This window comes from Dasypus novemcinctus, chromosome 1 (assembly GCF_030445035.2).
Source record: "Dasypus novemcinctus isolate mDasNov1 chromosome 1, mDasNov1.1.hap2, whole genome shotgun sequence".
NCBI lineage: Eukaryota > Metazoa > Chordata > Mammalia > Cingulata > Dasypodidae > Dasypus > Dasypus novemcinctus.
This window is the reverse complement of record NC_080673.1, coordinates 116,784,383-116,807,932: the sequence shown is the minus strand read 5'-3', so window position 1 is coordinate 116,807,932 and position 23,550 is coordinate 116,784,383. Positions and strand designations below refer to the sequence as shown.

Sequence of the window (23,550 nt, the reverse complement as noted above, 5' to 3'; positions counted from 1 at the left end):
GAGATAGAGTAACAAATGGTAAGCTACAAGTTTGGAAACATTATAGGCAGCATGTCAGCAATTTTAATTTCTTTGAAGGGAAGATAGAAGACCTTATGACTCTGAGTAGAGCTGAATATAGCAGTTTTTCTTTTACAAAGCATGCAAATCCAAACTGTTAACAAATTTAATGTAGTGTTTCCATTTGTATCAAAGTTTGTTAAATCTATACTAAGATAAGTTAGTAACATAAGACTTTACCCTTAAGGATGTTTGAGAAAAACTATTTAAATCCAGTTGGGATAAGTACAATTTACAAATACCTGCAAAGGGGAAAAAAGCTACAGCTGCTGATAGCATTAACCATCTAGAGGCAGGTTGTTTCTATAGATACACAAGATAGTACCAAGACCATCTGCCCAGATTGCACAGCACTTATTAATATTTTTAAAATGTAGTCCCGTTCTGAGAGGATGTGCGGGAATTGTCTTCTGGGGTCAAGCACCTATGGACAAGGAAAATCTTAAGATTGGCAGTTCTGGGAGCCATTTTTTGAATTAAAGGTTGAATTCCTATCTGAGAACCAGCTGTTAATTTCCTTTTTCTTGCATATTCTTCTTTAGCTTGCATACATTAGCTTACTTTTGATTCTAGGAAGGATTCTGGTACAGCCTGTGACCTCAGGAAAATTACTTAAAACTGACTCTCAGCTTTCTTATCTATAAAATGGGATATTAGTATCTACCTTGCGAGTGAGTTTATTGTAATATTTACATGAAATGTCATTTTTTCTCTTTAATTTTTTTTCTTTTTGAAATGTCAGTTTTTGAAGGGACTTAATGCAATGTTTGGCACAAAGTAGATACTAGAGAAATGTTACCTGCCTACTTCCTCCTTGTGATAAATTTGTTTGTGTTTTTTCTTTTTGAAATGGCTTTGACTAGCAGCCTTAAAATTAGAAAGGCCTTTGGCCTGTGATATATGCCAGCCTGTTTGTTCCTACAACTTGGGAGCTGGTGAAAAACCATTCCCTACTTGGAGTTTTGGATTTTGTCTCCAGTAAGATTTCTTACAGGACAGTCACGGCTGTGAATTTACTTATGGACTCATGGTCACAGGCTGCCGTTTCTCTTCCAGATGAGCAGACCTGCCGCTTTCCACTGACTGGCAGCGATGGCGTTTGCTGAAGGAGTCAACAGCAGCAGCAACAGGTAAAAATGAAATCTGTAATTAAAAGACATGGCAATATTTGCTTTTTGAATCTACTTTCCAACATATAAGTTCGGTCTTTTCATTTTTGCAATTTATGAACCCTCCTGTGCAGGACTCCTGTGAAGTCCAGTCTGTTAGAGCAGCTTCATATTTTCTTTAAACTTAGTAATGTCTGAGTCTCTAACTTATTTCTTCGAAACGTAGTTCAGTTAGATCAGCGTTCTAATTCTGTGTTCAAGATACTGGCCCATATTGCACTGATTTGGGAAAATGTGCATACGTATTCAGCTTGTGTTGAACCAAATATTTTGATGAAATCCAATAAAAATATAATTAAAAACCCGTAGAACTATACAACACAGAGTCAACCCTAATGTAAACTATGGACTTATAGTTCTAAATAATACAACTATAATAATATTGTTTCATCATTTATAACAAAGGTTCCACACTAATGCAAAATGTTAATAATAGGAAAAAGTTTACATGTGTATTTGGGGGGGGGTGTAAATGGGAACTCTAATTTCTGCAAGATTTTTCTGTATCTACAATTGCTCTTAAAAAAAAAATTAGAGTTTGAGAAGTTTAGATTCAAACTTATTCAGTTTTATTGCATAATAGAGCAGTGTTGGAGCCTGTGACCCTGGACTGTCCTGAATGCATTCCACTTCCTCCCCCTTTCATTTCAGGAGACTCTCCTTTAATTCCAGGTGGTCCAGGTGGGACTGTTGTCCAACTTGGTACACTCTTCTCCTGCACAGGGGAAGGCGTGTGGTACACTCTTCTCCTGCACAGGGGAAGGCGTGTGACTCAGGCTGTGGCAGTCAGCATTCTGCTACAGCTTGGGGGGAAGACTGTTGTCATTTGTCTTTAGGTTCGTTGGTAATGTTCATTTGCACATAAGCTCTAAATTTTTATGTAGTTAAATGTCTCCTCCTTTGTGGATTCTGGTTTTGATTGTGCTGAAAAAGGTCTTTCCTACTCCAAGATTGTGAAAATAATGTCATGTGTTCTTTGCTGGCACTTGTATGATTTCATTTTTTTGCATTTAAATCAGAACTGTAAACTGTAAACTGCTGGCCTGTGGGACAGATCTGGTCAACAGATGGGTTTTGTTTGGTCCCTCACAGTGTTCTGACAAAAATAATCTGCCAGTCTTTTTTTACATAAAAATCTAGATTTCTACCTTCTCTTGAAAATTTTACGATTTAGTAACACTGGGCCTGCAGTGCTGTGTGGTAATACTTGGAAGGAATTGAGTAGTCCCTGCTCCTTTAGGCAAGACAGGAGCTTTCTCATTCAGAACTTTCCAACTAGTATATCATCAATACTTTCAAAGTATGTCAAGATGTTGATCCCCTCAGCCTGCAGGTCAACTAAAGCACACCCCCCTCGTTTTAGTTTCTTCCTGCAGACATCTGCCTTGTCAGTTTGCCCTAGAATGCCCTAATGTAAAAAATAAAATAAAATAAAATAGCATAAATAATTTAGAAAGTACTGTACTTTCCTGTTCCCCTGCAGGCAATTCACACGTTTAGTTAGCTGCTTGGCCCTCATAACTTGCAACCCGGTTTTAGATCTTTTTAGTGTTTTGAGCCCATAAGTAATTGATTTTTGTGTAAAGTGTGTATTGTAAATTTCCATAATAATAAGTCAACTAAAAAGTGGGGTATGTTAGGGAACCTTTTGTTGTTGTTGTTTTTAAATAAAAGGCTAACAAATTGTTTCAACATCATTTATTAAGTCATTTCCCTTTTCTCCACCAATTTGGATGCAGTGTCTAAATTCTGTCACATTCTTTGGTCTGTTGATGGACATCTTTTGTTCTATTTATTGTTTCTTTTGGCAGTGGTACCATACTCTTTCTCTATATGTTTTAGTATTCTGGCAGATTCTTTATTGTTATTTTTCATTTTCAGAACGCTCATAGCTATTCACAGGTGTTTATATTTTCAGGTGTACTCTGAAGTCATTAATGAAGTTCTAGAAAAATGGTTGTTGACATTTTAATTGGGATCCCTTTGAATTCATCGATTAAGGAGAGTTGAGTTCTATAGACTATTAAAATGGAATTGTCCTACAAAATAATCTGCATAGCACATTGGAACACATTAGGGGAAGAAGAAATTTTAATTTTCAATTTTGTAAGACATTTTGTAGAGGTATGGTTTTTAAAAATTCCTTGTTATTGATGTTACATCCAGTGTAATTTCTGCTGGAGGAATCAATTATAGTTAACAGTCCTATCAGTGCCAAGATTTAAAAAAAAATTTTGTATTATTTATACATGTTTTCTATTGCTAATTATTGAGTTAGGATGGGTACCTGCCCTTTGTAGTAACAATCTAACAATTATAGTGCTGTTTATAATTTGTGCTCATTTTACTTTTAATACCTAGTACAAGGGATGAGCTAGGGAAAGTCCTAAAGAAAGCTTTTAAAAATATCCACCAATAGCTCACTTGTTTAAATGTCTAATCATGATAGGCATTTATTCTTTTAGTGCTCCAGAAAAACATCCCACTCGTGTGGGACTGGGCCAGGGTAGGCCTAACAAAGAAATTGATGCTTATTAACTATGCAACTCTGAACACTATATGGGAGTCTGAGTGTGAACCCTGACTTTGTGAAGGTCTGGCAAAAGTCATAATTGTGGACAGCATATTAATGTAATGTGCAAAGACAAATATTTATTTTAGTTCTCACAAATAATAGGATTGTTTCCTATACATTTCCTATACTTTCCTATCCATTTCCAGATGCATCAGCATGGTACTCTTGAATCTGAGCTCAGTTGTATTTTCTTCCATCTTCCTTCCCCTCTTCTCAGTTTTAGTTCTTTATAAAACGTCTATTTAATTATAAAAACTGAAAGGTGCATACAGTATTAGGACAGCTCAGTGCATTTTCGTAAGTGAACTCACTTGTTTAACAAATCAAGAGACCGTAACAGCTTTCCCGAAGGTCTTTCTTAATCCTTTTCAGCTGCTGCCTCACTTAGAGGGTACCACTATTTTGGCTTCTGATACCATGGTTGTTTTACCTGCATTTGAACTTTATTTAAATATAATATATAGTGTATATTCTTTTATGTTTTCCATTCCATTTTGATATTTATATTCTTTGTAGTTCTATCAGTTAGCTTTTAAAATATTTTAATATTTTAAATATTTAATTTTTAATATTTTAAATATTTAATCTCTGTATTTTATAATAATTGTATACTATATAATGAAAATATATTTGATATTCTTTTTTCCATCAACTTCCCATGATCTGAGAAGGTAATATAATTATCCTTACCCTTTCTTCCAACTCTCCTCTCCCTTCTACCCTCCAACCATTAGCTCTGCTTTTAGTTCTAAATTGGCGAGATTGATAGCACATTTTACTTTACAGTTATCTGTGTTCTTGCAAACTTGTTTGTAAATTGATGAAAGTTGAAAAATTTATTAGCATCATTTACATTATTTTGATTGAGCAGCAAAAGTGTCTATGCTTTCATTTCTCTGTGTTCAGTTCATCCCAAGTGCCTCTTGAAAGAGGTTATAGTGAACTTTTATTTTTAGCTTGAGTAAATTGTTCAGAATTCATGCCACATTTTAAATTGCGTCATCTTTGAATAGTGTTTGTTTACCCCAGGGATTCTAATTACTTTTCTTTCTCCCAGTTGAAAGCCAGAACATGTCTTTTTGCTGCTTCTTTCACATGTTCTCTGATTCTTTCCTATCTGTTTCTTGAAATTTCCCATTTTCTTCTTGGAATCCTGAAACTGAAATTTATTTTTTAAAGGTATGTACTTAACTACATTCTTCTGAAATTAGACCCAGGTAAATGAAACCAGAGTAAAACTGGGATACATTCTTAGGACAATTTAACTTGATGTTGGAAGAAAACATGTTAAGATAAACAGAAAGAATGAAAGAAAAAAGTTTTGAATTTTTAAATTTTTTTGTCTGATATTAACATCTTAGAGCAGTAACATATATTAGCCCAGTTTCAAGGAAAAAAATGGTCTTATATATGCAATTTTACCCATGTTCATATTTCACATGCAATATTACTGTGCTATACATTCCCATGTGACTTTTTTTTCATTCATTCTTTCTTTCTTTTGAGGTACTAGGGCTGGGGATTGAACCCAGGACCTCCTGTGCAGAAAGCTAGTGCTCAACCACTGAGCCACATAAGCTCCCCTGTGTTGGTTTTTTCATTTGTTTGCTTGTTGTTTGTTTGTTTTTGTTTGTTTTTAGGAGGCATGGTGAATGGAACTTGGAATCTCCCCTGTGGCAAGCAGGTGCTCAACTGGGGAAGCAGGCGCTCAACCGTTGAGCTACATCCACCCCACCCCCATGTTACATTTTTAAGCTTTTCTTTTAGTAATATACATAACTAAAGGAGGAAAAACAAGATAAATGAAAAGAATGAAATATTATTCCAGGCTATACCATCACATTGTCTTCAGTCATTAAGGTTGGGGGTTTCTTATAAACGTTTTAGAAGATCAGCTGCTATGCTTTTCAGTAGTTGAGAGATGTGAGGGTTGAATTCTGTGACCCCTGATTCCCACTGTGCTACTGTAGTCTGGGAACCTCCTGGTCCACTGGGGAGTCTGAGATGATGCCTAACTCTCTTAATTGACCAGAGTCCTCAATTAGTGGAGGCTCACAAGGTGGTAAGCCGATTAACACCTATTTTATGGACAGATTTTCTTTGTGTAAGTAAATCAGAGACCAAACTTCCAGATGCTCACTGGAGAGATTAATGGTTGTAGGCCATATTTTCCTGAAATGGGTGCTGTAAATAATCCACACCTGGAATTGTGAAATGGGGAAGCTAGGGAGGTTCCTGTTTCAGGCCTGATTTATAAAGGCAGTAATGCTTAACACCTTGTTTCCCTCTCTTTTAGAAAATGCTTCCTAACTGGCAAGTATGCAGTCATAGTGAAATGTAGCTTAAGATGAGTCACTCAGCTTGATGAGTTTAGAAGAGTTTAGTTTCAGACTTATCCCAGATCTGAAAGATTTTTTTAAATAATTAGTTGTTTCCCAAAGGGACAGTTAGATTATTTTAGGGAAAAAATTAAACTGTAAAAATACGGAGTGATTTTACTAAGGAAATCTTTTTGATCTAGTATTACATGTCACAATATAACATGGTTGAGTGTGGGACTTGGGGATCAAACAGTTTGCATTCAAATCTCTTATCCCGTGCTGGTGCCTTGGGTAAATTGTTTAACTTTTTAAAGCCTCAATAAAATCAGGCTAAGGAGATAATGCCGGGAGAGTATTTGTCCCAGTGTTTGGAACATTGTAAGTCCTCAAAATGTCACTAATTCCACCACTAAGGTGGTGATGGTAGAATGGGTTTCAGGAGTCTGTAGGTACTTTACTTCTACTTTAAGGGGAAGAAAGGCATTGTTTAGCTGCAACTCTTTGGATTCAAGGGATTCTTTTGTGAGCTTATCCTGGAATACTATTCATAGAAGGAGAGAGAAACAAAGACTGTGTTTATCTGCGGGTGTTTTCTACACTTGGAAGGTTTATTGTGGTGTATTTTACATTTAATAGTGGACATAGGATTGTCCTAAACCATGCACAAAGGTATAAGAAAACACTGCTACATAGCATTTATTCTTCTACAAGTAGTATAGTCATCTTTTAAAAAAAAATACCCACAATTTTATTGAGGTATAATCTGCATGCCATTTTAGGTGTACAGTGGAGTGATTTTTAGTCTGTGTATTGAATTGTGCAGCTATCACCACAATCCAAATTTAGAATATTTCTATCATTCCCAATTGATGTAACCGCTGGGTTTGCAGTTTATCCTCATTCCCACCTCCAGCCTCAGGCAACCATTAACCTACTTTCTACTTTTGCCTATTCTGGCCATTTCATATAAATATGAAACTTTATGTGGATTTTTTTTGTGACTGGCTTCTTTCATTTTGATATAAAATTTTCAAGGTTTATTGACCTTGTAGCATGTGTCAGTATTTCGTCCTTTTTAATGAAGAATAACTGGATAGAACACATTTGTTTACCACTCACCAATTGATAGTCATTTGGATTATATCCGCATTTGACTATTATGAATTATGTTGCTATGAAATTCATACAAATATCAAATGTCATTATATGTTTTCGTTCTGGGGAGATAGATAACTAGAAGTGGAGTTGCTTGGTTGTTTGGTAGATTTATATTTAGAGTCATTTTTAGATTACTCTAAATTTACAAGTCATTGTGCCCGTGGGGCAGTCTTCAAATGGACTTGCATGTGGTTTCCCTTCTGCCTTCAATCCTGAGCTCTTTATTAATGCTGAGACTTAGAGAACAAATTAATATTAATTTAGAGCCTTCAGTATGACAGGTACTAATTGAAGCAGTTGGCATTTTCTTTCTTTAGGTAATAATTTGGTCCATGGTGGTAGATAAGGACTTTGAGCTGAATTGCTTAGGATTACACTATCTATGTAGAGATAGTAGTTAACTACTATCTTGATTTGGGGCAAATCTTCTCTTTGATGACTTCAATTATAATAATCCTTTCCTTCTGAAGCTGTAACATTCAGCCTTATTTGGAATCTGTAGAACAAAGTTATAAAGAGAATTTCAGTTCTAGTGCCCCAGGTTTTCAAAAGCTTGGAGAAATTATTACAGAATCTGAGCCTTGTTTTCTCCACCTCATGATAATCCTATAAAGTGTTCCAATTAGTTGGTAATCAGCCTCATTTTACTGGAGGAAGCAAAAGGGCTGGAGAATTTTTTTTTTTTAAGATTTATTTTTCATTTATTTCTCTCCCCTTCCCCACCCCCAGTTGTCTGCTCTCCATGTCCATTCGCTGTGTAGTCTTCTGTGTTCACTTGTATTCTTGTCATTGGCACTGGGAATCTGTCTCTCTTTGTTGTGTCATCACATCTCTGTGTGTGTGGTGCATCTCCTGGGCAGGCTGCACTTTTTCCATGGGGGGTGGCTCTCCTTACGGGGTGCACTCCTTGCGCATGGGACTCCCCTACGCGGGGACACCCCTGTATGGCATGGCACACCTTGCGTGCATCAGCACTTCGCTGTGGGCTAGCTCCATGCGGGTCGGGAGGCCCTGGATTTGAACCCTGGACCTCCCATATGGTCGGCAGATGCTCTGTCCATTGAGCCAAATCCTCTTCCCCTGGGCTGGAGAATTAATAGCTGACTTGTTTGGTTTGGGCTGGGAAAATTTTTAATTAGTACGTTATACCATACAGGGTACTGTACAGTTTCATTTCTGCTTTTTACCAACAAGTTCTGAGGGCATAACCTCCAATACAGGCTCTGACTTTTTTTTTTTTGCCTTAAAAAGATTTAAATATTTTGGTAGAAAGTATATTATATGTATTTGCATATGATGTTATTAACTGTAGTTAGGTTAACAGGTCTTATTAAAGCTATTTAAAGCATGAAATGGTTCAAGACTTATTGTTAAGGAGAGGAGAGAGTCTTAAAGTTAAGAGATCAAACAAGGAAAAAATCTTTTGCATTGTATTACAATGAAGATTTACTATTGACTCTGATTGGCCACAATATCCTAATTTAGTGTGGACTTAATCACAGGTCTCTTCTTATACCCTTTCTCTTCTCCTCTTCACTTTTTAAAAAAGTAGTTTTTTTTATCGTAAAAATATTCAGACATCAGTAGAAGTAGAGAGATTATTTAATTCTCAAATACCCTTTTCCCAAATTCAGCATTTACCAGGATTTTTTCACACTTGTTTTATATACCCATTATCTTTTTTTTTTCTTAAGTATTTTAAAGAAAATTCCAGGTCTCCATCTTTTTTATTCTTGCAAACTTTATGCGCATCTCTAAAAAATATGGGTATTTCTCAACATAACTGCACACCAATCTCACACCTAATAGAACTAACATTTTGGGTTTGTCTAATACCTAGGTCATATCCAAACTTTCCAGATTGTTTTAAAATCTCATTTAAAGTTTACTTCCTGATTCCACCAAGCTTCAGTTCACGCATTGCATTAGGTTTGTTAAGTCTCTGGAGTCTTTTAATCTAGAGTGTTTCCTCTACTTTTGGAGGGGGTGGTATTGACAGGGTGAGGAAGCTGAGTTGAATGTGTGTTTCCCTTTGTGCGTTGGTCTGTTTGCCTCCTCCTGGTATCTTTAACTTGTTCCTGTATACCAGCGGTTCTCAACTGGGGACGATTTTTCCTCCTGGGGGCATTTGGTAATGTCTGGAGTGATTTTTGTCCTTGTCACAATCCTAGGGGGTCGAGGCCAGGGATGTTGCCAAGCATCCTGCAATGCACGGGACAGCCTTCCACAACAAAGAATCCTCTGCCCCCAAAAGTCGGTAGTGTCGAAATTGAGAAACCCTTTTTCTCCCATCTAGTTCCTATAGAATAAAGTTAGCTCTAACGCTTGAGTAGATCCAAGATAGAGGTCTTTTTGCTAAAAATAGTTTACTAGGTCGGGGGTGCTGGTGTTTTCTGTGTACTGATCTGGAAGCTGGTTACATGGATGCGTTGTGTTGTGAATTCACAGGTGAGTTGTGCACTTTTCTTATGTACATTTTATATATATATGCATTTCTAATTTTAAAATATTTTTATTAGAGAAGCTGTAGGTTTAAAGAAAAGTCACGCATAGAATATGTAAGATACAAAGTTCCCATGTACCTACCCTAGTATAACATCTTGCCTAAGTGGGGTACATTTGTTATAATTCATATATATGAATTCAAATATATTTCATATATAACAAAGTTAAAATATGTTATATTTTAACTTTACATGTTTTTGTTTAAAAATACTTCCCTAGTTTGCTGTGTACTCTACCTTCCTCTTTTTTGACCACCACCTCATACTTGGTCGATATTTCAAAAAATCTTTAAGCCGTCTTTCCCTTTTAAACTTCCTTAAAACTCAATTTCCTTTCATGTGGGAGATTGGTAGGGGGCGGGGGGGGGGGGGTAAATGGATGTCTTGTGACCTCATTATTGGGATGGTTGAGGGTCTGTTGTAGCTTATTCAGGGTGATAGTATATTCCCGGTTCTGGAGAAAACCTCTCTAGGCTTGCTGTAAGGGAGAGAGCAATAAGTAATGGTAGGCCCTTTGGCTTAAGAGTTATAAGGAAACAGGGCACACAAATTCCTGCAAAAGCTTAGAGAGAAAGCCTTTCCAGATGGGGTGGCTTCATGAAAGTTCACTTTTCACAAGCAGCAAGATTTGAAACAGGACATTCTGGGAGAAAAAACCGGGTAGGGAATACATTGGGTGCTGGGAGCTCTCTCTCTCTCTCTTTTTTTAAGAACTGTCTTCAGGTCAGCCACTTTCGCCTGTCTCTTATAAATAATTGGAAGGAGAGGCAATGAATTTTTTTTCAGAGTTGGTTCTACTGAGGGTCAGGGCTTCATTTGCAAATGAAAGGGCTGCTGTTGGAGTATTTGAAATCACAATGGGCCCTGACTCTTTTCACATCAAAGTGTAAAAGAATCTCCAGGGGTGATAAATGGCGGCTGCTGGACTCATTACTGGTAAACAAAGCTGACGGATGACCTCTAAATTTTTTTTTAATGAAAAGAAAACAGGCTTTCCTATTGGTGAACATGGGGATGCTTTTAGTTTGAATTTTGACTGCTCAAACTGGGGAAGATCTTTGTTAAGGTTTAAGGAGGTGGCTCCTGTTACCCAGGTTTGCCCTGATTCTCCAATACTGGGAAAATGCTCTCTGTGCCCTGGGTGGCTCCACAGATATCCGTCTGGGATTGAAAACTGAGGTACAGTCTGCTCAGCTGCATTTGAAATACAGTAAAGTGGAACAGGGCAGAATTTTTGAACCCTATTTCTCTGGGGAGACCAAGGAATTAGCACCTTTCTCCATTCTTTTTCCACCCAACATTAGGAGAAAAACTCCTTTATTCCTTGTATTATAGAAAAAGTTTTGTTTTTAAGTTAATTCTAACTTAAAAAGAATTTTAAGTTTATTCTTCGTTGTAAAAGAAGCCCAAAGTCTATTTTAAAGTTTATGTTGAAGATAGTATTCCTTTCATTAGTGTGGTATATGATAAAAGCTTTACTTTGCATATGATAAAAGCTTTACTCAAAATCTCCCTCACTTTCTCTCTCTTTCACACACACACATAAATGCTTTATGGTGTTGAAAGCGACTCTTAAAATTTGGCATGTTACAGAATTTAGATTTGGATACTGCTCTTTACATCGAACCCTGCAGTTGAAGTTCTACACCTTCAGTAAACTTAAACTCCTTTCCTTATGTGCTCAGTTCCCCATCAAGCTCACCTCTTGCTGCTTTTTCAGTGGCCCTCTTTGTTGCAGTCAACCCAAGCCCCAACTAGATTTTAAACAACTGGAGGTCAGAGGCTGCTCTTTGTAACCCGAGTGGAGCTAGTGAGGTCCTGGGCACCCAAGACTTCTACTGTGTTTACTCACTTTCCAAATATCTGGCAATTGCCTTCTGAGTGTGTCTTCCTGACCAGCTGTAAGACTTGAGAAGGGGGTAGAGGTCACAGCTGGAGGGGCAGGTCCCTGGATGGTTGGGGGGGGGGTGGTCATCCTCCAGCTGCCATGTTTTCAGCCACTGAGAGTAGTCAAGACCATCCATTTCTTACCCCTTTTTTACAGTTATGGTCAATTTATAATATAAATTTGTCTATTTTAATCACTTTTAAGGGTATAATTCAGGGGCATCAGTTACATTTCCAAAATTGTGCTACCATCACCGCCTTCCATTACTAAAATTTTTTCATTACCCCAAACAGAAACGCTGGGGAAGCGAACTTGACCCAGTAGTTAGGGCGTCCATTTACCACATGGGAGGTCCGCGGTTCAAACCCCAGGCCTCCTTGACCCATGTGGAGCTGGCCCATGTGCAGTGCTGATGTGTGCAAAGAGTGCCCTGCCACACAGGGATGTCCCCCACGTAGGAGAGCCCCATGCACAAGGAGTGTGCCCCATAAGGAGAGCTGCCCAGCGTGAAAGAAGGTCCAGCCTGCCCATAATGGCGCCACCCACATGGAGAGCTGACACAGCAAGATGACGCAACAAAAAGAAACACAGATTCCCGTGCTGCTGACAACAACAGAAGTGGACAAAGAAGATGACTCAGCAAATAGACACAGACAACCAGGATAGGGGTGTGGAGGGGAAGGGGAGAGAAATAAAGAAATAAATCTTTTTAAAAAAAGTAAAGAAAGAAAAGAAACTCTGTACACATTGTGCAGTAACTCCCCACTGCTTTCTCCAGCCAGTCCTTGGTAACCTCTACCTTCCTTACTTTGTCTCTATGCATTATTCCAGATATTTCATTTAAGTGGGATCATGTGATATTTGTCCTTTTTTTGTGTGTTAGTTTATTTCACTGATCATGTTTTCAGGAGTTATGTATGTTGTCATATGTAGCAGAATTTCATTCCTAATTGTGTTTGCTCGTGTCATCTTGTTGCATCAGCTTGTTGTCTTGCTTGTCTTATTTAGGAGGCACTGGGAACGAAACCTGGGACCTCCCATGTAGTAGGCAGGCACTCAACTGCTTGAGCCACATCCACTTCACTCTGTATTTAACTTTGTGAGGAACTGCTGAACCATTTTTCACAGTGGCTGCACCATTTTACATTCCTACCAGCAACACATGAGAGTTCCAATTTCTCCACTTCCTCACCACTTATTTTCCATTTTTAAAATAACAGCTATCCTACTGACTGTGAATATTACATTCCCATTTAATAGTGGGATGGTGAGAATGTGAGAGACACAACAAGTTAGCACTGCTTTAGTCAGTTCGTTTTCCACAAGAATCATAGAAGCTAATATTTAGGGGAGTACTTATTCTTGACCAGACTCTGCAAAATATTTTATAGCCATGGTTTAATTTCAGTCTCTCAGTACCCTCCAAGGGCAGCTACCATTTTACAGATGTAAAAAGGAAAGCAAAAGTTAACTTGTCAGTGATAGGTGAACCCAGCTTCCTTGTGTCATTGGATCCTCTACCACATTGTCTCATTAGAAGCTGGTGGAGGGAAGTGCTTTCAGAACTGCAGTTTGAAACTTGGAGGCATGGCCCAGAGATTCTGTAGTTGACTCTCCTTTTCTGGCATTGAACATGAGTATTAGATAAAAGGTTGTTCCTGGGAAATTGTTTCAGTATGAGTTATAGTATTGAGAGAAATTTGGAACTTTTCCAAAGAAGGAACAAGCTGGTTTCTTTATAGTAGGGTGTGGAAGGTGGGGCATGGAGGAGAAAGGATGGGACAAGGATAGTGGTGACTAATGAGCCATATGACAGGAAAAGGATTAATTAAAAGATGAACTAATTTTAAAAACTATAACTTCCGGGGAGATGGCAGACAAGAAAGGCACAGGACTGTCTTCTCTCCAGAAAAGTAGCTAGAGGACAGTCAGAAACAGCTTGGAAAAAAATCTAGGGTTTAGGACACCAGGGGAAGTCTGAATACTGCACGGGGAGGGGGGGGGTGCAAGGGAGGTGAAGGAAAAGAATCAGGATGAGTTAAAAGTGGCGGCTGCTACTGCTGCCACCCTCCTCCACATTAAAGACACTTTTGAATACTCAGGCCTCTGGGCCTGCAGCTCTGGTCAAAGGGAGGCTCCGGGGATCCATCTCCCGAGGAAAGGGTAGAGAGAGGGATGCAGCCTAAGGCTGACTCAGCTTCTGACCCTCACATTTGGTCTGTGGTGTCCCTCAAGCCTTTCCAGGCCGGGTGCGGCTGCGCCGTTGTTTGCCTTGGGAGTCAACTCTGGACTACAGCGATCCAGGGCTAAAGAGATCTGACCCTCTCAGTCTCCCTCTCTACTAACCAGGACTGATTGTTGAGGATGCACAAGGGAGTGGAAGTATTTCCTACTTGGGTAAAAGGAGGAGGAGGTTGGAGAACTGTCTCTGAGAAAGTTTGAATTATTAGTACAAGGCTTTTAGCCTCTAGGCAGGAACCTCTATCACATTGATCCACTCCAGGTTGCAGCAAACACTCTCACCAGGCATTGAAATGAGAGGGCTGCCAAAGTGCACATGAGGAAAGTAAAAGTTAGGTACGAGAGGCTTTTTCTAGCCTTTATAGCCTCCCTGCACAAGGCCCTAGGAAGTGGGTCTGCAATCCAGTACTGGGTCCAGAGCCCAGTTTTGAGCACTAACAGGGACAATCCTAAAAACCCAGGCTGAACCAAGAATCAAAGAACAGCAGTGATACAAAGCCTCCTGCCACTAAATCCCTATGAAAGAGAAATGGAGCATGTGAGTAAACTTACCATCCTAATCAGATGCTGAAATATCAGTAAAAAATTAGGAGAAATATTAAGAAAATGGAAGAAATGGCTCAAGAAAAGGGATATATCAAAGCCCCAGAAGAGATGCATGATTTGAGACAACTGATTAATGACATGCACACAAATTTCCAAATCAAATTAATGAGTTGAAAGACAACATGGCTAAAGAGATAAATGGCATCAGGAAGACATTAAGTGAGCACAAAGAAGAATTTGAAAACCTGAATAAAAAAATAACAGAGCGCATGAGAATGAAAGACATGATAGGTAAGATTAAAAATAAATTAGAGAAGGGAAGTAGATGTGACTCAACTGATAGAGTATCTGCCTACCATATAGGGGGTCCGGGGTTCGATGCCCAGGGCCTCCTGGTCCATGTGGTAAGCTGACCCATGTGCAGTGCTGCTGTGTGCAAGGAGTGCCCTGCATAGGGGTTCCCTGTGTACAGGGAGTATGTCCTGCAAGGAGAGCCACCCTGCGCGAAAAGCGCAGCCCTCCTAGGAGTGGCGCTGCACGTGGAGAGCTGACACAGCAAGATGACGCAACAAAAAGAGACTCAGATTCCTGGTGCTTCCTGACAAGAATGCAAGTGGACACAGAAGAACACACAGTGAATGGATACAGAGCAGGGGGTCGGGCAAATAAGAGTCACACAACAGCAGACTCGAAATGATAGAAGAAAGAATAATACAGAATGGTACAGAAGACAGAACAGCTGAAATAGAAGAGAGAAAAGAACGGAAAAAATTGAGCAGGGGCTTAGGGAGTTGAATGTCAACATGAAACTCAACAACGTATGTATCATAGGAGTTCCAGAAGCACAAGAGAAGGGAAAAGGGGCAGAAAGAGTAATTGAAGAAATAATAGCTGAAAATTTCTGAAAAGAAAGGAACTTACATGTCTAAGAACTGCAGTATACCCCAGACAGAATAAATCTGAATAGATCTACTCCAAGAAACATAATACTCAGAATGTTTTTATTTTAAAGATTTATTTCTCTCTCTCCCCTCCCCCCGCCCCCATCCCAGTTGTCTGTTCTCTGTGTCTATTTGCTGCGTGTTTTTCTTTGTCCACTTATGTTGTTGTCAGCTGCACGGGAATCTGTATTTATTTTTGTTGCGTCATCTTGTGTCAGTTCTCCATGTGTGTGGTGCCATTCCTGGGCAGGCTGCACTTTCTTTTGCACTGGACGGCTCTCCTTACGGGGCGCACTCCTTGCACGTGGGGCTCCCCTATGCAGGGGCATCCCTGCATGGCAGGGCACTCTGTGTGCTTCAGCACTGCGCATGGGCCAGCTCCACACGGGTCAAGGAGGCCTGGGGTTTGAACCGCGGACCTCCCATGTGGTAGACGGACGCCCTAACCACTGGGCCAAGTCCGCTTCCCCTCAGAATGTTAAAGGCCAAAGATAAAGAGAAAATTCTGAGAGCAGCAAGGAAGAAACGAGCTATTACATACAAGGGACTCCCAGTTAGACTTAGTGCAGATTTATCTTCAGAAACGAGAGTCAAGAAAGCAGTGGTGGGAAGCGGATGTAGCTCAACTGATAAGAGCGTCCGCCTACCATATAGGAGGTCCAGGGTTCAAACCCAGGGCCTCCTGGCCCGTATGGTAAGCTGGCCCACACACAGTGCTGCCGTGCTCAAGGAGTGCCATGCCACGCAGGGGTGTCCCCCATGTAGGGGAGCCCCACGTGCAAGGAGCACACCCTGCAAGGAAAGCTGCCCTGTGTGAAAAAAATGCAGTCTACCCAGGAGTGGCACCGTGCACACACAGTGAGCTGACTCAGCAAGTGGCCACAAAAAAGAGAATCAGATTCCTGGTGCTGCCGAGCATGCAAGCGGACACAGAAGAACACACAGAGAATGGATACAAGAGAGCAGACAATGGGGGGGGGGGGTAAAATAATAAAAATAAATCTTTAAAGAAAAAGAGAAAGCAGTGGAATGATGCAGTTAGGATACTGAAAGAGAAAAATTGCCAGCCCAAAATTCTTTATCCAGGAAAATTGTCCTTCAAATAGTGAGGTGACTGTAAGATACAAACAGACAGATATTAAGAGAGTTTATAAAAAGAAATCCACCTTTGCATGAAATATTAAAGGAAGCCTCAGAGCCTGAAAGAAAAATACAGGAGAGGCTTGGAGGAGAGTATAGAAGAAAGGATAGCAGAAAGGATAACCAAAAGAGTAAAAAGAGAGACAAAAATAAGATCTAATGTATGAAAACCAAAGAATAAAATGGTGGAAGTAAATAATGCATTTACACTAATATCATTGAATGTGAATGGAGTAAACTTTCCAATCAAAAGATATAGGCTGACAGAATGGGTTTAAAAAGATGAACCATCCATATGCTGCTTAGAGGAGACTCACTTCAGACTCAGGGATACAACCAGCTGATAATGAAAGACTGGAAGAAGATACTCTTTGCAAATAGTAACCAAAAAAGAGCAGGGGTAGCTATACTATAATACTGGACAAAACAGACTTTAAATCAAAAAAATTATAAGAGATATGGAATGCCATTGTATATTAATAAAAGGGACAATCCACTAGGAAGAAGTAACAGTCATAAATATCTTTGCACCTAACCAGGGTGCCCCAAAATACATGAGGCATACTCTGGCAATACTGAAGGGAGAAATAGGCATCTCTAAAATAATATTTGAGGACTTCAGCACACCACCCATATCATTAGATAGAACAACTAGACAGAAGATCAACAAGGAAACAGAGAACTTGAACATTACGATAAATGAGTTAGACCTAACATACATATACAGAACATTGCATCCAGACTCGATGGGTTATAAATTCTTTTAGAGCGCTAATGCATCTTTCTCCAGGGTAGATCACATGTTAGGTCACAATGCAGCTCTCAGTAAATATAAAAAGATTGAAATTATACAGATAATCTTCTTAGATCATAACGGAATGATACTGGAAATCAGTAATAGACAGGAAAGAAGTAAACTTGCAAACATGCAGAGGCTAAACAACACAGTCCTAAGTAATCATGAGTCAAAGAAGAAATTGCAAGTGAAATCAGTAAATATATTGAGACAAATGAAAATGAGAAAACAATTAAAACTTATGGGATACAAAATAGGTCACCTATTTTGTGGTAAGCAGAAGTCTAAGATGCCCCCCAAGATCCTGCCTCCAGTGTAAATCCTTTTTTTTTATGAGTGTGCATGTGATGGATAACCATTCCCTTGATTAGGTTATGTAAGGCGGTTGTAGCAGCCTTTAGGGAAGATTTTCCTGCTGCCTTTTGGTTAGGACTCAGGGTGGCTCTGGGCTGAGAACCAGCAGGAAAATGGGAATCTCAGACCTACAACCAAAGGAAATTGGATTTTGTCAGAAACCTGAATAAGCCTGAAAGAGGACCCTGAGCTCCAGGTGTGAATACCTGCTGACATCCTGATTTCAGACTTTTGAGACTGAGCAGAGGACCCATATACTGTACAGGAATCATTGATATATATACTGTGAGATAACAAATGTGTTGTTTTAACCAGCTAAAAACAACAACAACAACAAAATTTATGGGATACAGCAAAGGCAGTCTTGAGAGGGAAATGTATAGCCCTAAATGCCTATATTAAAAAGAAGAAAGAGCTAAAATCTAAGATCTAACTGAACAACTGAAGAAACTAGAAAAAGAACAGCAAACCAATTCCAAAGCAAGCAGAAAGAAAGAAATCATAAAGGTTAGAGCAGAAATAACTGAAATTGAGAAAAACAACAGCAACAAAAAAATAGAGAAAATCAGCAAAACCAAAAGCTGGTTCTTTGAGAAGATCAATAAAATGCAACTCCCTAGCTAGACTAACAAAGAAAAAAAGGGGGAAGATTTAAATAAATACAATGAAATGAAAAGGGGAAGTTATGACTGACCCCATAGAATTAAAAAGGATCATTAGAGGATATTATGAGCAACTGTATTCCAACAAACTAGACAACCTAGATGAAATGGACAAATTCCTAGAAATGCACAAACAACCTACACTGGCACTACAAGAAATACAAGAACTTAGCAAACCAATCATGTTTAAAGAGATTGAATCAGTCATCAAAAAATCTCCCAGCAGAGAAAAGCCCAAGACCAGATGACTTCACAGGTGAATTCTGCCAAGAAGTACAGGATCTATATTCAGAAAACTACAAAACAATGCTAAAAGGAATCAGTGAAGACCTAAATAAATGGAAAGATATTCTGTGCTCAGGGATTGGAAGTCTAAATATCATGAAGATGTAACTCCTAACCAAATTGATTTATAGATTCAAAGCAATACCATACCAAAATTGCAACAGCCAGCCTTACAGAAATAGAAAAGGCAATTACCAAATTCATCCAGAAGGTAAAGTGTATCCGAATAGCCAAAAACATTCTAAAAGAGAAGAGCAACCTTGAAACATATTACAAAGCCACAGTGGTCAAAACAGCATGGCACTGGAATAAAGATAGACACATTGATCGGTGGAATAGAATTGGGAGTCCAGAAAGAAACCCTTACCTCTACAACCAACCAGTTTTTGACAGACCTACCAAGTCCATGTTAACAGGACAGTCTCTTCAACAAATGGTGCCTGGAGAACTAGATATCTGTAACCAGAAGAATTAAAAAGGACTCTTATCTCACTCCATATTACAAGAATCAACTCAAAATGCATCAAAGACCTAAATAAAAAAGGCAGGACCATAAAACTACCAGACTAAAATGTAGGAACCATTTTAAAAGACCTTGAGGTAGTTGTTGGTTTCTTGAACTTTACACCCAAAGCACATGGAACACAAGAAAAAATAGATGAATTTAACCTCTCAAAATTAAACACTTTTGCACCTAACAGGACTTTGTCAAATGGGTGAAAACTCAATGGAAGAAAATATTTGGAAATCACGTGTCCAGTAAGTATTTAATATCCATGATATAGAAAGTGATATTACAGCTCAACAATAGAAAGACAACCTGATTTAAAAATTGGCAAAAGTCTTGAATAGACATTTGCCCAAAGAAGAAATACAAATGGCAAAAAGAAAAAAAGAAAAAAAAAAAAAGTTTGCCATCACTAATGATTAGGAAAATGCAAATGAAAACTACAATGAGAGATAATTTTACACCTATCATAATTAAAAAGAGAACCACAAGTGTTTGGAGAAATAGGAATGCTTATTCATTGTTGGTGGGAATGTAGAATGGTACAGGAACTGTTTGGCAGTTCCTACAGAAGTTGAATATGGATTTGCCACATGATCCTGCAATACCACTACTAAGTACATACCCAGAAGAACTGAAAACAGTGACAGAAACATATCTGCAAACCGATGTTCATAGTGGCATTATTCACTGTTGTGTAAAGTTGGAAACAACCCATGTGTCCATCAACCAATAAATGGATAAACAAACTGTGATATATTCACATGATGGAATATTATGCAACTGTAAGAAGAAATGAAGACATAAAACATAAGATAACATGGATGAAGCTGGAGCACGTTATGTTGAATGAAGCAATCCAGACACAAAAGGACAAATACTGTATTACTGCACTACTATGAACTAAACATGTTGTGTAACATATTATATGATTCCATTTATATAAAATGTAATATAAATCAATTTATGAAGATGAAATTAGATTAGTGGTTATGTAGGGCTAGGGAAGGCATGTTAAGGGCTGTGGAGTTTTTTTGGAGTAATGAAAATAGTTCTAAAATTTTTTGTGGTGATGAATGCAGAACGTTGTGATTATACTAAATACACTTTGAAGTATGTGAATATATTTCAGCAAAACTGACTAATAAATAAATAAATAAATAAATAAACAATTGTGCAGGAATAGCCAGAAATAGCAGCTCGGTACAGCAGGGGAAGCAGATACTGAGAAGTGAAGAATTTTATTGCTTGCTTGTTTGTTTTTTGTTTATTATTATTATTGAAATAATGAAAATGCTCTAGTGATGATTGAAGTGATAAATGCAGAACTATGATTATACTAAATACCACTGATTGTACAGTTTGGGTGAATTGTGTGCTTTCTTAATATGTACCAACAGACTTGATTTGTTTTTAAAAAAATTTGGGAGTAGAGGTGGAGTACATCCGACAATAGGTTAGAATTTCACATTTGCCTCAGTCAGTGTGGTTTTCCTTCTCTTGGTGGGATGATGTGGTGAAAGCACTTTGTAGTTTGTAGAGCTTTGCACAGAAGTCAGGTGGTGACACTGTTAATAAATCAAGCAGTCAGTGGTTGGAAATTGTAGCAGTTCTCCTTTAGATTATCTTTCAACATCCAGCAGGGTCTTACTTCCCTCCCCGGAGAGCACTTGGTGACCGACATATGATATTGTCCTTAATTTGAGTAACAGTGCCTATTTCCAGATAGGACAGAACATTTAAAAATGAAAGCAGAAAAGGTATCTTGTGTAAATTTTTAAGAAGTATGCATTCCTCAGTAGTTTGTAAAGGACAAAGCCAAAATGTTGAGGGCAAAGGGAATGGATGGATGGAGTGAGTGGGAGGATGTTTGGAACAGTTCTTAATATCATTGTTACTTTTTCTTTCATCCTAGTGTCCTCAAACCTGCAATAGTAACTTGAGGGAGTATAATACTTCTTATAGGCTCATGGGAAACTGTCACTGAATTTCCACCTGGAAAGGCAGCTTGAGTTTAAGGGAGAGCAAGTTCGCTTTGAAATCTGTTAGACCTGACTTAGAATTACACCCTTACCATTTGCTTCACCTCTCCAAATCCTGGTTACATGTAAGAGAGGATAACAATGTGGATTAAATAAGACCACATGTTTTTTAAAACCTAGCACAGTGCCTAGCACTGACTTGGTGCTGAATAAATATTAATTTTCTTTTCTTTCTGCTGATCTGTTTTTTTTGTTTGTTTTCGTAAAGCTTTATTTTTATTTATTTCTCTCCCTTACCCTCCCCCCCCACCCAGTTGTCTGTTCTCTGTTCATTCACTCTGTGTTCTTTGTCCACTTGAGTATCCTTGTCAGTAGCACTGGGGATCTGTGTCTCTTTTTGTTGTTGTTGCGTCATCTTGCTGCATCAGCTCTCCGTGTGTGTGGCACCACTCGTGGGCAGGCTAGACTTTTGTGCTGGGTGCCTCTCCTTACGGGGCGCACTCCTTGCGCATGGGGCTCCCCTATACAGGGGATACCCCTGTGTGGTATGGCACTCTTTGTGTGCATCAGCATTGCACGTGGGCCAGCTCATCACACAGGTCAGGAGGCCCTGGGTTTGAACCGTGGATCTCCCATGTGGTAGACGGATGCTCTATCCATTGAGCCAAGTCTGCTTCCTGACCTGATTTTGATAATGTAGGTGTTTAGGGTCCTGGAGAAGTTGAACTCTATGATGTTTCTAAAACCCTCAGAGTTTCAAAAGCTCTTGTGGCCAGTAAAGGGGAAGCAGGACTTCCCTGCCCCAAGATCCTGCTGTGAAGCATCATCTGTGACCAGGGATTGGCAGCATGTGTGAACTGCTTGTCCACATGTTCCTGCTGACTCTGGGCTCTGACTGATTTTTGTTTACATTTTAAAATTTATTTTATTTATCATACTATGTCATTAAGAGTTTGGGGTAATTTAAAATGGTAGAAGGCACTTTGAATTAATTTCTCAATGAAATCCTTATTTCATGTTCTCTATTAAAATATATATATTTTAAGATTTATTTATTTATTTATTTCCTCTCCCCTTCCCCCCACCCTGGTTGTCTGTTCTCCGTGTCTACTTGCTGTGTGTTCTTCTTTGTCCGCTTCTGTTGTTGCCAGGGACATGGGAATCTGTGTCTCTTTTTGTTGCGTCATCTTGTTATGTCAGCTCTCCGTGTATGTGGCACCGTTCTTGGGCAGGCTGCACTTTCTTTTGCGCTGGGCAGCTCTCCTTAAGGGGCACACTCCTTGCGCATGGGCCTCCCCTATACGGGGGACACCCCTGCGTGGCATGGCACTCCTTGCACCCATCAGCACTGCATGTGGGCCAGCTCCACACGGGTCAAGGAGGCCCGGGGTTTGAACCACGGACCTCCCATGTGGTAGATGGATGCCCTAACCACTGGGCCAAGTCTGCTGCCCCCTATTAAAATACTACAGTAAATTCTAGTTTAAGGTATACATCAAAGATATGTGTATATAACTATGTTTAAAGAAAGTAGATATTTATTTACTGATACTTTTATCCTCTTGCTACAAGTAAATGAGAAATCTTGCATTTCCCTCAGGTTAGTTTTAATTTGAAATGGGAGTTTTCCTCTGTTCTCATGATAATCCAAGATGTACTCATTCATTCAGCAAAGATTTGCAGGGAGTTTTTGATGTAAAAAATATCTGCTAGGATTGGTAGGGGCAATGCAGAAAGGAACGGAGAGGTGGGCAGTCATGGTTCATCATACTAGAGCTCAAATTGTAGGTACTATTTAGAGATATTGCCAATAAGTGGTTTTCATCTAATGCTTTATACTTTTTTTCAAAACTCCTTCACAATCCTTTGTTTCATTTTAAATTCCTAGGGATCTTTTAAAATAGGCCAGGCTCAGTATCTCCTGTGAGGCTTGAAGAGGCTAAGTTTGCCCAAGATGACAGAGTTAATAATAAAACTCTTCTCTCAACCTGGAATGAGTTTTCTCTCTTTCCCAGTGTTCCCGCCTCTCCTCCTCCCAAGATCTCATTCATCCTTCCAGATTCAGCTCAAACACTACCTCCTCTGAAGCCGTAAATACCAAGAAACTCTTTTTGTGCCCTTCCAACTTGGCCTTTACCTCTGTTTCATTTTTCAATTTAATGCCTCTCTGCTCCAAATTCACCCTTCAGTACCCGCTCTCTGCTAATAACGGATGGAATCCTTTCAGCCTTTCTTTAGAGTTTGCAGTGTTAAGCTCTGTCAGTAGAGGGCGCTGGAAGGATGTTACAGGAATCAAGGAGTATGCCTTCCTGGTTCCGGTTGCTGTGTTTTGTTTTTATTTATTTTTTGCTCCTGTTGCAAGTCTTCTCACTGTGCACTGTGTACTTGTGTACTTCCAGTGGTGCTCTGTCCCAGCTGGG

At 39.1% G+C, this 23,550-nt stretch overlaps 1 protein-coding gene across 2 annotated transcripts in view; it reads left to right on the top strand.

Annotated features, from left to right (window-relative positions):
- The window catches only part of AFF1 (ALF transcription elongation factor 1), a 216,813-nt gene that overhangs the window by 9,843 nt on the left and 183,420 nt on the right, over window positions 1-23,550 (top strand). For both annotated transcript variants that reach the window (XM_058295846.2, XM_058295849.2), the window contains exon 2: window positions 1,117-1,190. In XM_058295846.2, coding sequence (XP_058151829.1) covers window positions 1,153-1,190 — 38 coding nt within the window. In that variant the 5' untranslated portion in view covers window positions 1,117-1,152. The remainder of the gene's footprint in view (window positions 1-1,116; window positions 1,191-23,550) is intronic.